The sequence below is a fragment of the Varroa destructor genome, unplaced genomic scaffold (genome assembly GCF_002443255.2).
Source record: "Varroa destructor unplaced genomic scaffold, Vdes_3.0 BEIS01000002.1, whole genome shotgun sequence".
Taxonomy (NCBI): domain Eukaryota; kingdom Metazoa; phylum Arthropoda; class Arachnida; order Mesostigmata; family Varroidae; genus Varroa; species Varroa destructor.
The window spans coordinates 8,856,390-8,870,668 of NW_019211455.1; the positions used below are offsets into that span (position 1 = coordinate 8,856,390).

Sequence of the window (14,279 nt, forward strand, 5' to 3'; positions counted from 1 at the left end):
GCGTAACGCCCAATGTCCGCAAATGGAAATTATGATGTTCAAAACGATATAAACCAGAGTGGTAGGCTCCAGTTATACTGGCACTGTGAAGCTCAAAGGCCATGGTGCGCATTTGTAAACTCATACGCCTGTCATTAAAAATACCACTTTCAGTAAATTAATCATAGCACGTCAACTAACCAGTCGTTGGTGAACGGCGATAATACGAGCATTTCGAGAAGAGTGGGTCCATCTTTAAGGAAGATATTTTACGTCGAACAAGTCCGAAAAGATCACGACTAGTTTAGCCAAAATTAACCGAGATTTTGGTGTTTCCAACCTACCATAGGGACCATCCAGACGTCAATAAAACTGTATGCCCGCTGATTGTGCGTTGTTTTCTAGACCGGATATAGACTAGAGCAGTAAGCACATACACGGCTGCGACGTATGCCGACCTGCGGAGAAAAGCTGAGGAAAATCTTTTTCCTTCATCGTTAACCAAGGTACTATGAATGCGCTATTTAAAAAGTCGATTTCAACATTATTGAGCAGAATGCACAACCATGTTCACAACGAGTACTGCGACGACAGAAGGATATGCTTCGACACAGCTGGGGCCTGGTTGCGCGGGTCTGATGTCTCATGCAAACTCGTTATAAAGGACGCCTCCGATGGTGGCGGACGAAACAGTTAAGCATGCCAATCGGTTTTGAAAATAATGGAATCCCACTTGATGTGACGAGGTCTACGCAGTGCAACATGAAATCGGCGTACAAGGTACTAGAGGATACTGTAAACATTGTAATATTCATATAATAATTACATGTCTGCGGCTAGATCAGAGTAGGCAGCTGCGAAGCGCTCGTTCCCGCCGACCAACGACAAAGCTGAGCCTGTCTGCTTCAATATAATTGCGAGTAGTACGAATACGTCAACAAAACGAATAATCTCGTCAAAGACGAGTTTTACAAACGCATATTTAGTGAATACAGTAAGTGTCTGCCGGGGTTTGTTAAAAAAAATTTTTCATGATTACATATCGAATTCAGAAGAGCCCAAAGCCTTGGCGTAAAGAATGACTCGATTACTTATACTCTCCGCCACTACGTTTTCTATCTGCTGCACAAACTAAGTCTGGATCGACGTACAGCTTCATTATCATTGGCCGTACATCCGCTTCAAGAATACAAACCATAAATGGCTTCCCACGTGCTAAACGGCATGACATTAGATATTGCCTTTATTTAATCCCAACTAGCGTATGTTTTGTCATAGCTCATATATTTTGCTCGTGCTATTATAAAACATGTTTAATGTTACCGGAAATGCAACCTCTAGGTTTGCTGCTTTTGTCGACGAAGTTAAAAGCGACGCCGCTACTAAGATTTCCATCTTTTTATCAAATTCATTCGTCATAAGTGCTAATGGCGCCCGGGATAATCTCGCTGGTTGTCATTTATACGTTTAGAAGTATAGGGACTGATTAGATTTATTATAAATTATATCTAGTATATTATACAGACTTATGATGGATAGCTATAGATTGGACTTCTCTAGTATCAGTTTAAAACTACCATGCGCTGTGCTAATTAAGCTAAACAATCTGTTGATTTTGCATAGCTTTACCTCTGTGCGAAATCTGATTGCAGCACACCGTTGTGCATTCACCGAAAGCCACTACCGCTTCCCCATCTGCATTCAGTCTTAACCAAAATTAACGCGTTTCTTGTGGAATGCCACGAATGGTTGTCGTCAACCTATCATTCTCTGCCACTGTAGTCCCTGTTTGCTCTAAGTCAGACGCATCCCGCCACAATGTTGCGATTGCTCGCCGTAGTGACGCTGCATGTCTTGAATTTTTACAACAAGAAGTTAGGTATAGAACCTCTATCATATGGTAGACGCTAATTGAAAGCCCCTATTTTTAGCACAATTCTGACAATTTCTTTCTTTTCGAACCGTACACTCAAGGCGGTACCTACTGTACCTGTTTATATTTTGTACGATATCAAGGTACGCTGATTTTGAGGAACTATAGACTCCGGTACAAAAGCAACAGCTTCATTGATTATTTCGGCTTATTTTTTGGAGTCGTTAACACGATTCCAAAACTATTCACCTTTTATTAAAATTCATTCACACGAGGCCAAATATTTTGCATATAAGTCTTAAAAAAGGCGATATTTGTGTGTGCTGTTCATCCCGAAACTATAAATTAATAATGACATCCTTCAAGCTTTTTGAGGCTGGTGAATATGGCGGTCCTGTCTGAATGACTTGAATCTGTTCTCCCATGCTTATTTGCTCGACACATTTATGTAGCAGGGTTAGAAATGAAACGCTAACAGGAGGATAAACGATTCTGTTCTATCAGAATAAGAAGAGGAATGGGAAAAGAAAATCCTATGACCTAAAATACAAAGATGCTTGCTGGCTGAAGTTCTTGGAAAATTAGGTAAGACACTAATATTAACCGTAATATTTTCTATATACGTCTAAATAGGGAGCAATCGCATTCGAACTCATAAGCAGCTTCAGTGATAACTGACTCAGTAGTCAGAGCGGTATCATGAACTAGTTTTGGATGAGTTGCGTAATTGGGACATTTGCGAAGGATCATTTTATTGAGCATTCTCCCATAAAAAAAAGTTCCGAAGTAAAAAGAACATTAGACTAGACCGACGGGACGCTCACTTGGGCACCCGCACCGCACTACTTCAGTTATTCCAAGTTATTCAAAGTGATTTTAAAGCGCTGATGTGCGAGTGGTTCTGAGGCATTTCTTCATGAAAAAAACAAATACTTAAGTAGCTTCAAGGAAATTAACGATGCAAATCGTTAAACGTTTAGAATTGAACTATTATCATATAAATGACGCATTCAGTGCTATCTGCGCGTTTAGAAAATGTCAGTTATAATCATTATTCCGTTCCTAAGTTCGATCATAACACTTGTTCCCTCCCTTCCCAATTGAGCGTTCAAAATACGGCATCTTTTTAGGCGAGCTGCTACTCTGCGACATCTTTTTGCGATGAAGAAATCGCCTTCATCAGGTTTCGCCTACTGTGGTGGTCTCTAGATACGGAAGTCACTGTAACACCGAAGGCTGTCGAAGAGTTTATTTTCCCACACTCATTACAACAAAACTGGATTTAATATTAATTTTTATGAGATAACTACTAGGTACCGCAAAACTGGATTTGACTAAGTACCTGCTATGTAAGCCAATTTATAATCCTTGTAAGCGAAATATTCTTGATCGGAGCTGTTCCAGCTGATTTTGAAGCGCTCACTGGTTCCTGTGCTTTAACTGCCAACTAAAGGTAAAGTCATAAAGGATTACTACTTAAAGTGTCGCCTTTTCGTAAATTGCATGAATAGGAGTACCGGTAACCTATTCGTATTTGGGGTTAAACTTAAGAGAAAGCAATTGCAGTATTTTAAGATGGACCTAAACGTAACTTTTTCGCGGTCAGTGCATTAGCTGCGCTCGCCGCCCATCGCAAGGCTAAGGTGAACATGTACGATGCATATCTGGTCGACAGCTGTTGTGGTAGTTAACGTTGCGGCAAACGACATGCCAGAAAGCCTCGCATTGCCACACACCTGTGATGAACTAGACCGCTGATTGAAGCCTGACAACATCAGTAAGCGGCTAAAGGTTTTCTACCCTCTTTTTTTTTACATCCGACATCGCTGTTAGGCATTCCATTAGACTGCCCGTACCTGAATCATAACGTATCCCTAAACTCTTCTATTTTTTTTTTATCCTATCTACTTACTGAATAACCAATATTCATAGCTAAAAATACAGAGTGAAGCTTTTTTTTTAAAGCTTCATTCTGTATTTTAACTTCATAACCGCTTAATAGATCAGATAACGATAAGTAAGCCAAGAATGCCTGTAAAAATAATGGAGGCCCTGAAGGAGCTTTAGTTAATACTACTAAAGTTGGGCGCGGTAAGCATATAATGAATAAAAACACTAATTACCTCATAAATACTTAGCGTGACATAGTCTTTATTGAGTCGGTAGCATATACATGAAAAGATTGTTTCCATTTGTCGCTGCAAATTGTTGAACATATTGGACATAATTGCTAATTTTGTGAAATTCTGCCGAAGAATACACAAAGCTGCCATAGTCATAATTATATTTTTCCGTTATAGCGAAATTTCAAAATTCGGGGATTGTATCCATTTTGCTGATGCAGGTAGCAAGTGGCGAACCCCGTGATAGTATTCGTTGAAAATTAAGTGTAACGGGATTACAGATCAACTGTCAAGGGAAGAAAAGCATTTCGCAAATAGTCCCTGTGGAAATAGTTTAACGGTTAACCTGCTCCTTTTGATCACCAGAAAAGAAATTGTATTTCATATCATCTTATTCCAGACGATGTATTTACACCGTTGCCTGACATCACCAACACTCAAATCTAGTTCTCGCTACGACAATCAAAGTGCTACATGATGGCCTGCGCCCTCGAACTCTCACCATCTGATTTTTTTGGGGATGGTTTCCCCGTAGCCGTTATGCTTGAGTACTTTTACGACAGGACACACACATGTTTCAATTATTATATTATATAGGGACACCAATTTTACGTATTGGTTTCGTGTTGATGATGAAATCGACGAAGTGGTATAGCGATCCTCTAAGAATAGTACTCTATGATTGATATCACGGAGAGCGATAGGAACTACTGTTATCGCCTTCAGTAGAACAGTCCCGCTTTATTTAAATAATACGTGTATTGGATAAAGTGAATTTTATTCTCACCTCAACTCACAGATAGAGAAAGGAGACGACACGATCCCGCGCTTATGCTATTGCCGTGAGGAAGTCTGTCTGTATTTGACCATTTATTTTTGGTAGTAATATATCTCTGGAAAATGTGCGCTCTGTGCCTGAAGCAGATTATCAATCCTGAGAGAAGTTATCACGCAGTGCTGTCAATCAACAACAATTTTCTACGTTGAAGTGAAATTAAACGCCTAACGCCGTATCCTATGTACAGGGATGTACAGATGGGCGGGGCACGCCTTGGCTAATTTTTTAAGTAAAATCGCGAATGCCTGTTGCGTGCAATCAAATAGTGATACACAGCTTATGTGTCGTCTTTATGAATAAAGTGTGTGCTCTGCGCTGTTTGGATTTATTCATTAAGGATGCAAAAGGAGGTTAGTGTGATGAATAAATGGTAGCACACAAAAAACGGTTTAACTTATAGTTTTAGTAAAATGATGACCTATGCCGTTTTAAAAAAAACTAATATTGACAAATAAATAAACAGGTATATAAGTAACAATAAGCTCACTGGTGCGGTGAGAAGCGATTATTTCGACAACGTTGTCAGAGTGTATGCATTTGCTATGCAAAATCATTTCCTTGATATAGTCTCATTTGTTTCGGGTCATTTAGACGACCAAATGTTATACCAAACACTTAGACGACCAAATCTTATACCAAACACTGCGCAATCGATCCCAAAAAATGGGTATACACCCACATAAAAAAACCAAAGCTTAAATTTGAACCTAGTAACTTAACAAACATAATTCCTTTGTGAATATTCCAATCAGATCAATGTAGTACACTACAACTCTATTAATACCTCTGGCAACCTCGTTGTCCCATATCATCGGATTTAAGGAACTGGCAACTGCCAGGCGGCTACGAAAAAAAGTATACTTGACTGGTGAGGACTCACCAATTTGATAAATCGCAAAATTAGCAGAGCAAAAAAATTCCGCCAAAACTAAAGAAAGTCGTATATCGACACAAAGTATCCCAACCATCATGGAAAGAAAGCTCATACGGGCTAAGATCTAAGGTCCTTCAGATGTGAAACGGAAATAAGGTACCACAGGAACCGTATTCGTCGGCAGGACGCGCGATTTTTACGGAACGAATAGACACCAGGTGCGTCTTTGTTACCCAGATGAACTGATTTCGACTAATACAGCCGCCCAACAACGCTGTCACCTTATTTACTCGGTGCTATACTTACCACTCATTGTATGAATACCGAAACGCACCAGAAGCTCGGCCTTGATTCCAACCGCACGGGCCCAAACCTCCGCAGGAGGTAATCGTTAAGTGTGGATTTCCTAATCACACTAGTAGTTGTTCCTTCGAATCTATGCACTCATTGATTCAATTCACCACCTCGACCTGAATCTGCCTCCTCCACGGGGCGCCTGGTATAGTTGGCGACCAGGCCTATTGCCGCCCCCGTTGCTACTACTGCCATTTCGGTGGGCTTTCTTAGCCGGTGTGGGTCCTTCCTTGTCGAAAACAATTGCTTTACGTTTGTTTTCCTGATTCCCGCTGCCGGTCCCGTTAGGCGTTGCCTTGATACCGTCCTTTGCTTGCTTTTTGCCATCAGATCCCTTAGTTGACCCAGTCTGTAGCCATGAAAGGGTGACGTTGGTCTGCAAAAAATTAAATTGATTAACATAAGACGTAAATTTTTACTGATAGCCAAAACATGATCAAGATGAGTGAACTACGACATATTTGAAGTACTGGCACTTTGCCTCAAACACCTAGAAGCGGCTTTTAGTATCATTTATGTAATCATACAGAAAGTCTTATAAGTATTGCATGTTAATTTAATGGAATTGTACAAACCACAACGTTTTTTATACTTGTCCTGAGAAATTGATATGGAACATTGTAACACTTTGTTTACGCCAATACACAGAGTGTAGTGTTATTTTATATCTTCTTCTTAACTTCTTTCTCTTTTTCATTTTCTTAATCTACTGCTATGCCGATGAAAAAGAATATTTGTGGAATTATTCTATACCGAAATGAACTAACCTTAAATGTAGGTGGATTATGAAACCAATCCTTAATAAAGGCTGTCAGGTTCGAGGTGGTTTTAAGAGCAAGAAAGAGCGCGCGCTTCTTTTCCGTCTCAAGCTTTATGCCCTGTGCAATCAGTCCTTTGAACTTCTTGGCTTCTGCCTGTAGACCTCGGTTCAGATACTGCAATCGCTGCCGGACATCCTACCACAGGTAGATTAATGCATTCGTGAATCAGCTACAGTATTCGGCTTCAAGAAAACACTAATTGCGTGAACCAAGAACCCGACCTTTGTTGTTATTTACACCTCTCGCAAGTTACAAAATGAAATTATCGATATAAAAACAAATCCTAAGGTGAAAATGCTGCAATTTAGAACGCAGCAGGATAGAATGGACGTCAGTTTTATACCAACCACAATGCGTACACACCGCGTGCATTCAAAAACTTCTTTTCACTCCGAAATGCACTGGCTGCAATGGCTCATAAACGGCCAAGAAACTCAATATTAACTACATCCGAATCTTACCCATCAGCTGGATTGCGACAATCCTAATAAATTCAGGCCTTAGTTGAGTTAAACGCAACCAAGTTTTTTTTTAACTAGAATTTATTAGGGAATTTCGATGTCATTGCACTGAATAACATAATCATCTGAGGACTAATTAATGCATTACATCACTCAGTTATAATCAAGTCATACTTGATATTGTTTAGCGCAAAAAACTGCGATATAAATATCTAACTGCGATTTTAAATCTATAAACTTGAAGCTCATAAAAGCTTAAGATTGCACAAAGGTATTGCAGCTAAATTTAATTTCTCACTTTTTTAGCCAAACACTGAATTCCTAAGCTGAACCTAAGCTTACCTTAAGAACAACTTCGTCATCAAGTGCAGTAGGTTTAATCTTTCTGGCGATGCTATGAAACGTGAACAGGAGGCACTCGAGATGGCTGAGCTGTAGCGATGGCAGCTCCGGATCCTTCTCAAGATCGTCGTCTGCCGGCACCGTAGGCAGGAGTTCGCAGACCTTTGCGAACAGTCCCTGGACAAGTCCATCTAGCTGACGTCGTCGTGCTTGGTCTTCTTCGCTCACTTCAGCGGCTGGTTCTCCGGCAACAGCTGACGAATTGTCCAAGCCGTCAGTTGGCTTAAGAGCATGTGGCGCCATTTGCGCCAGAACTTTTAGAATATCCAGACTTTCAGGGGCCTGTAGATATATTGACGAAATTATTAAATCATCCATATCATACCGACAGGCAAATATTTTCGGATTTTTTTTTACGGTAGGTCAATTTAAACCGACTGATCGTATTCAGCCGTCTTTATAGTACATATGAGCCTAAATCTATTCTGAGTTGCTTCTTGTTATGACGTTTTTAGCGGGAGCACTTCAAATAACCATCGATGAGGAATATCGTTGTAAATTTATTATGTGTAAGTATACACAAAGAACACTAATAAATAATATTTGTTGGCGTTGTTCAAGTGCACTCACACATCGTAAAAGATTATAGACTATCATCGAGAATTTACACTGTACCTCGAGTGTTGTGGTGGGTAGAAATGTGTTGACGAGATAGGCAACATACGGCAAGGATGTAGCATATGGCGAGAACAACGGCAATGCCAACGGTAGACAGACGGTTAGCTTAACCAGCTGGTTAGCATCGGGGGCGGCAGGCACTGGAACCGTCAGTTGCAATTGATCCGAGATCATTTTCAGTATGGATTTCTGTTGTGATACTTGACGGGAGATCTGCAAACGAAACCGTGGTTAGTCGTACTACTTTCTTACATTGTGAAGCGACGGGGCTATTTATCACACAGCGTATTTAACACTGAATACGTTTCGAGATAATAAGCAAGAATTTTTTTGATAACCCAAATCATACAAGTGATCGTTTTTATCTTGTTTTTCCAGAGTATACTTGAAGATAAGTTACCGACGAACAATTCCACGTAATCAAATTCATGCGTATTGGAAGCTGATACATTGGCACTTTGCTAAATAGATTCTAACTTGTTCGAGAAGACGCCAAAATGTACAATCTACCTTTAATGAATTGAGGAGCTTAACCAGCAGCACAAACTCCTCTCCACCGACGAGGGCTGCCACTTTGCCGGCCTCTTCAATGAGCATAAGCTCTGTCTCACTGTCAAGCGCTTTGAGATTGACTTTCGAGGCAAGAAAACGAATACAAGCATCCCGCATACTATCCTCACAGGTAGCAGAAACCATTTGGCCAACGACACCCTTCACAGTTGCATGAACCGATTGGCGGAGAAGTGTGTTTAAGGACTTCTCGACGATAGCCAATTCTCCGCGATCCTCAACTGTTAGTAGTTGACAAAGAACAATCGCGATCCTGCATTAATTGACACAAGTACGTTTGTTCATGTTAGTAAGCAATGTAAGTTGCGATTTCTATTAAGGGGTTTAAGCTTTCATAAAATGGATACACCACCCTGCGTGAGGTTTGTGAAATGTATAGTGATTATTAACAATAACGGATTCCATCGTATGTATTCAACGCTATTACTTAGCTTACTTTTAAAATTATTCCTATTGTTTGAGCTTTTTCACATAGTTACTTAACCAAGAATAATATATGTAATTTATACGAATTATAATATTTTCTCATTTACCTTGATATGTAAGGATCGTCTGCTCCCTTCGCACAAAACGAGGGAAGATCGTGAATTGCTTGCTTTCTAACGTTAATATCGGCGTCATCACATAATTCGATCTGAGCTTCTACCGCGCGGATTTCTAAAGTCGGAAAATGCTTGAAAAATTTGGCAATAAACTGCGACACTAATCGCTTTTCCTAAAATTCAAAGATAATAGTAATGTGTTTTGCAATGAGTCCATAAATATACTCAGACTAAAGCATATAGTAAGCCTTCTTCTATTCAGACAAAGTACTTGAGTTATTTATGAAATTTAAAAGAAATTGTAGCATGGTCTAATAACAATAAAGGTTGTTAATAGAAATAATGAGCTTAGAAAATACTAAACCGTTTCATTAAACAAAAAAACTGCAAAATCTTAAAAATAAGAACTTGAAACCGTAGGCACTCGATTTTTATTGGACTGATAGTATAAACTGATCTAACTCGTGAATTGTAAAAATCGTACAAATAAAACGAAATGTCTAAACAAAAATTATTATTATCATGTAAGCGTTCAGGTGATCCAGTCAATCACATTAAATTGAATCTTTCTAATAAACAATTCTAAGCTTAGACCGAATTCAACCCAAAACTTTGGATCGAACTTTACAAACGAAATTTACATTCTAACGATAAGTTATTTCCGTTAAAATTTGCCGGTCGAACTGCAGTTGGACACGAGTGTTGACTGGTGATGCGTATTATTTAACGTATTATTTCCCATGGAAAGTAAGCATGCTTTACTATTACTAACGCAAAAAGCAGGACTAATCCCAAATCATACCTCTGCGGATCAGACCTACACAACATTGATGCATGCATTATACTTACGGATTATAACTCTGTGCTCTTTATATTTTGAATTCAGATGAGCTCAAGTTGGTCACGTTAAAAACCCTGCTGTCACTATGTGCGTACCTGTGAGTCACCAGTAGCGGCTCTGGAGATAATGGTCTCGTAGATGGCTGAGTTTTCGGTAAGTTTTCCCTCCTTTTCTGCCTTGGCAAGATCGTCGTACAGTTTATAGAGCCGATCTAATTTATCAGCCATGGTGACAAATTGGCACAGCTAGCTGCTAATGAACGAAGAAAAAAACTCCCTTCTACAAAAACAATGCTTAGAGCGATGACGAATGAAGGAGTTCACACAAAAGCCATGCAAAATAGAACAACTGCAACATTCAACGCTTTTTTCACTAACACCGATACGCTCGTTATATAGATAAATGCTAAACCCTGCAGTGAGGGAGAGTACTCCCTCATCAAAACAAGATGGTGCTTCACACCTAGTGGCGGCAATTTTCAAACTGAAGTAGTATATACGCTGTTCACACGACTTTACTAGAGATTAAAGATTTAGATATACATTTATAGGAATACCCGTCAAAAGCTGTACAACGGCACCTAAAATAAATTCTGTATAAGAAGTTGGAACTTTAGCCTGCCCTTGAATCCTGTTAAAGTAAACAGTCCAGCCCGCACAACTTATTTCCGGTACGACTGTCTGCTTGTGAGCTCTGGAAATCACATTACCTGCTAGCGCGGCTGATGAATTCAAATCAGACTTCGCGTATGTTCATTTTCTTTGTGTGACAAGTAATCCTTTGTTACCTGTTTCGTGAAATTAACTCAAGATACGTGCGTATACAGGCACCCTTATTTAACCCTATCTGCTTGTTCGAAGGGACTGCCATTAGTCGATGCTGTCGTAACGACATGAGACCTCATTCGTCGCTCAGCTTGAGCATGAATAACAGTGCATAGCCGAGTGGTACCATGTCAAACAAACCGAAAACCGATATGCAATAATAGATTTTACGATTAACAAGTAGAATACGTTGGACCCAATGAAAAAGGCGGCAAAGGCAATCTGGTGCTTATGTGTGCCGTGTGGTGCTGCTTATACGCTGATTGAAACTCAGGAGCTATGAGTTTCCAAAGACGCTCCTTTCCGAATGTCTTGGCTGGAGTTCGACCGGGCACAGTGCCTACAACTTCCACTGGCATTCCTCAACTTGATCCTCTATTAGGAGGCGGTATTCCTTTAGGATCAACTCTACTTCTCGCCGAGGATACTCACAATGTATACGGGCGCCATTTAATGAAAGCTTTTGTAGCTGAAGGCATTGCCCACGGACAGAGAATATTTGTTATTAATGGGGAATCAACCCTGAGGTTTGAAGAGTTACCGCGCAAAGTCGCCTACGAGCGATCCAATGCTAAGCCACAAGGCATTACGGACAAGATGAAGATTGCCTTTCGTTACGAGCGTTTACTTGAAGTCGAAAGCCTTCCAGAAGCTGAGACAAACCATGTATTTGATTATGGCCTACCTATCCGGCCCGAGGAATTAGAGGGAGCCGATGTTCATTCCTGTAACGCGGTCACGAAAACACCAGCAGAAATTTTATGTTTAGTGGCTTCAAACATATCAAAAGGCAAAGTTCTCCGGGTAGCCGTAACCGTTGGGTTGCTCGTAGACCATAAGTTCCTGCGTAGCCTTAGGGTCTTGGCGCGTAATGAGAACGTCGTGTGTTGGGTGTCGGTGCCAGCTTGTCTAGACGACGATTCTTTTCGTCGGCTTTTTGCAATGGCAGACTGCGCTATCTCGCTGGTGGCTTTTTCAAGCGCTGAACGACAAACCAATCCGTTATATAAAAACTATCACGGACTACTTTCCTTAGATAAGTTCGCGGAAATCAATTCAGTAACTAGCCACCGGCCTGAGTCGACAGAGTACATTTTCCACCAGACTGGGCGACGTTTCGCCATTGAACGACTTCATATGCCTCCCGATTTGGGGAGCCCTGGTGGTCCAGCTCCGGCTCTAACGATGAGTTGCCAGACATCTGGTGGCAGCAAAGCACTTGATTTCTAAATAAATAAGAAAAATCATTGTATCTTTTGAGTATTATGATTTATTTTTTATTTATTCTAGCAGCTTTCAAGATAGGTATTTTATATTCATAGTTAAATTATTTTAAGTTTTCGATAAATTCTAAGCTGCCGGCTTACCTGGTTATTTATTGCCATTATTTTGCTGCAGGTGTTTAATATATTTTGGAGGTATTAGCAACCTTAATAGAGGAGGCTTGATTTCATCTGTAAAACACAAATGACAGAGAAGTCGAGGAAGTCCTGTCGTTATGTTTAGTCTTTCATGAATCCCTGACATGAACATCTTATGTTCATGTCAGGGATTTTACGAACCTGAAATGCTTTTAAGAAGAAAAACTAGATTTTTCTTCGAATTAATTTGTATACATATCAATAACCATTATTAGTTATTGCATTCTTTGTGTACCTTCATGGCCTTCAGTGGTGCCTCTGGTCTGACAGCTTGAGATTTTAATTGGCGCCTAAGTCTTAAAATTTGTTTAAATTAGGAGGATTAATTTAATAGAGTTACAGAACAAGGTCCCTAACTGCCGAGTGTAATGGTCCGTTTCAAGTCTTTTATCATGCACAAGTTTCTTTTTTTTTGTACAGATACATTGTCAGATGACATGTTTGTGAATTTGTGTTAAAAAGAAAAAATGAATTATTTTGAAATCGAATTTACTAAGCATTTTTGCAACCGGTAATTTTGCTGATTGTGAAGAAATCGTATTAAAAGTGAAAGCTTGCATGTGATTGCAAAAAAAAAAAGGTAATAAATCGTCTGTACATGCGTACACACAAGGCGTATAACTCATGCACCGAGCCCCTTATACATCTCACTTTCTGCACAAAATGGTGTAAAAAATTAGTTCATTTCATATATAATTATGATATTGGTCTGATCAATGTGGATGCTGTAAAATTTGCGGACTTTAATATGGAATTACAGTCACCCAACCCAGTTTTAAAACGGGCTCAAAGTTAAAAGAGAATTACTAATTATATTTTCGATAAGAACTAAATCCGATGACTAGAAGTCGTTTCAATGATTGGATTTGAGCATGTCCTGTTAAACTGGGTGATTTCGGACCCAAAAGTTTATCTACCAGTCTATCGACTCTTCGAAGTGCAAGTGTTATACCTGTAGAGACATATATTCATTCTTGTGATTGAATCTATGTAAGTGAAGAATGTTATCACTTAGATCTATTGATTCTACTCGAGATTGTTGACAAGAGAGAGTCATTCGTTCGACCCAAATTTTGCTAGATCTCTGGATCTGTCCGTACCACCACAGACGACTACAGTCACTCTTTTTGCTTTTATCAGTTGTGCAATTGATTCATCATTTGATTGGGGTTGTTTAGATATCGCCCCTTGAGTGAATATAAGTGGGCCGCATTGTAGAATCTTTTTACGTTTCTTGTATCAAAATTCTAATAACAATAATTTTTTTTCGCTTCTATTTATATATAAAACTTTTTATTGAACTTATATAATAGAAAGGAGTATATCATATTCCGCATCCATCAATCTTGTATGCATCTCGTTAGTGGTAATTCTTTCCAGATCCTAGTAAATAAATAAAGATAACAAGGCTATGTTAACTCAAAACTAAAATAAGTGGTTGTAATAAATACCTCTGTACGCCAACCAGAGAAACCAAATATACGCCACACGTACAGACGTTATCGAAACAGCTATTTCTACTAGCTAGACTGGTTATGGAATCCCAAAGCAAACCAATTTAAGAAAATTGTCTTTTGTAGCCCTAAAAATAAATACATCATGTTTTGCTAGCAAATAGCAAATTTTACCTCGAACGGAACTGACACATAACCGCCGAGTACGAAAGAGATTCACAGTGGCGAGAGTGAAGCTAGCAGTTGGTATCGCAAACTGGATGGCGCCATCTTGGAAAAGATAA

General features: G+C 39.5%; 2 protein-coding genes and 1 long non-coding RNA gene across 4 annotated transcripts; 2 read left to right on the forward strand and 1 right to left on the reverse strand.

Annotated features, from left to right (window-relative positions):
- The first annotated feature begins 68 nt into the window (after positions 1-68).
- LOC147757328 (uncharacterized) lies at positions 69-10,449 on the forward strand. Its single transcript, XR_015321751.1, has 3 exons — positions 69-759; positions 8,722-9,184; positions 10,342-10,449. It is a non-coding gene; the product is annotated as an uncharacterized LOC147757328 (long non-coding RNA).
- On the reverse strand, positions 3,977-10,525 carry cass (apoptosis inhibitor cassowary). Of its 2 annotated transcripts, XR_015321735.1 has the most exons (8): positions 10,392-10,525; positions 9,447-9,628; positions 8,854-9,166; positions 8,341-8,556; positions 7,666-8,007; positions 6,809-6,997; positions 5,994-6,417; positions 3,977-4,261 (listed from the first exon to the last, which is right to left on the reverse strand). XR_015321735.1 is itself a non-coding variant. In XM_022790626.2 (7 exons), the coding sequence occupies exons 1-7, from the start codon at positions 10,521-10,523 to the stop codon at positions 6,145-6,147; spliced, it is 1,647 nt and encodes a 548-aa protein (XP_022646361.1). In that variant the 5' UTR covers positions 10,524-10,525; the 3' UTR covers positions 3,977-6,144. The 2 variants fall into 2 exon arrangements, 1 of the variants encoding a protein (XP_022646361.1); XM_022790626.2 differs by having other exon boundaries at positions 3,977-6,417.
- Positions 10,526-11,399: 874 nt separating this feature from the next.
- Elp4 (Elongator complex protein 4) lies at positions 11,400-12,383 on the forward strand. The gene has a single exon (XM_022790632.2). The coding sequence runs from the start codon at positions 11,400-11,402 to the stop codon at positions 12,348-12,350; it is 951 nt and encodes a 316-aa protein (XP_022646367.1). The 3' UTR covers positions 12,351-12,383.
- The last annotated feature ends 1,896 nt before the right edge of the window (positions 12,384-14,279 follow it).

What these genes read in the sequence shown, in the direction of transcription:
- cass (XM_022790626.2), bottom strand. Translation starts at nt 10,523, where the DNA reads ATGGCTGATAAATTAGATCGGCTCTATAAACTGTACGACGATCTTGCC. An exon ending in GACGATCCTTACATATCAAG is followed by an intron (nt 9,167 to 9,446) that starts GTAAATGAGAAA and finishes CAATTAATGCAG; the next exon opens with GATCGCGATTGTTCTTTGTC. An exon ending in AGCTCCTCAATTCATTAAAG is followed by an intron (nt 8,557 to 8,853) that starts GTAGATTGTACA and finishes TTTCGTTTGCAG; the next exon opens with ATCTCCCGTCAAGTATCACA.
- Elp4 (XM_022790632.2), top strand. Translation starts at nt 11,400, where the DNA reads ATGAGTTTCCAAAGACGCTCCTTTCCGAATGTCTTGGCTGGAGTTCGA.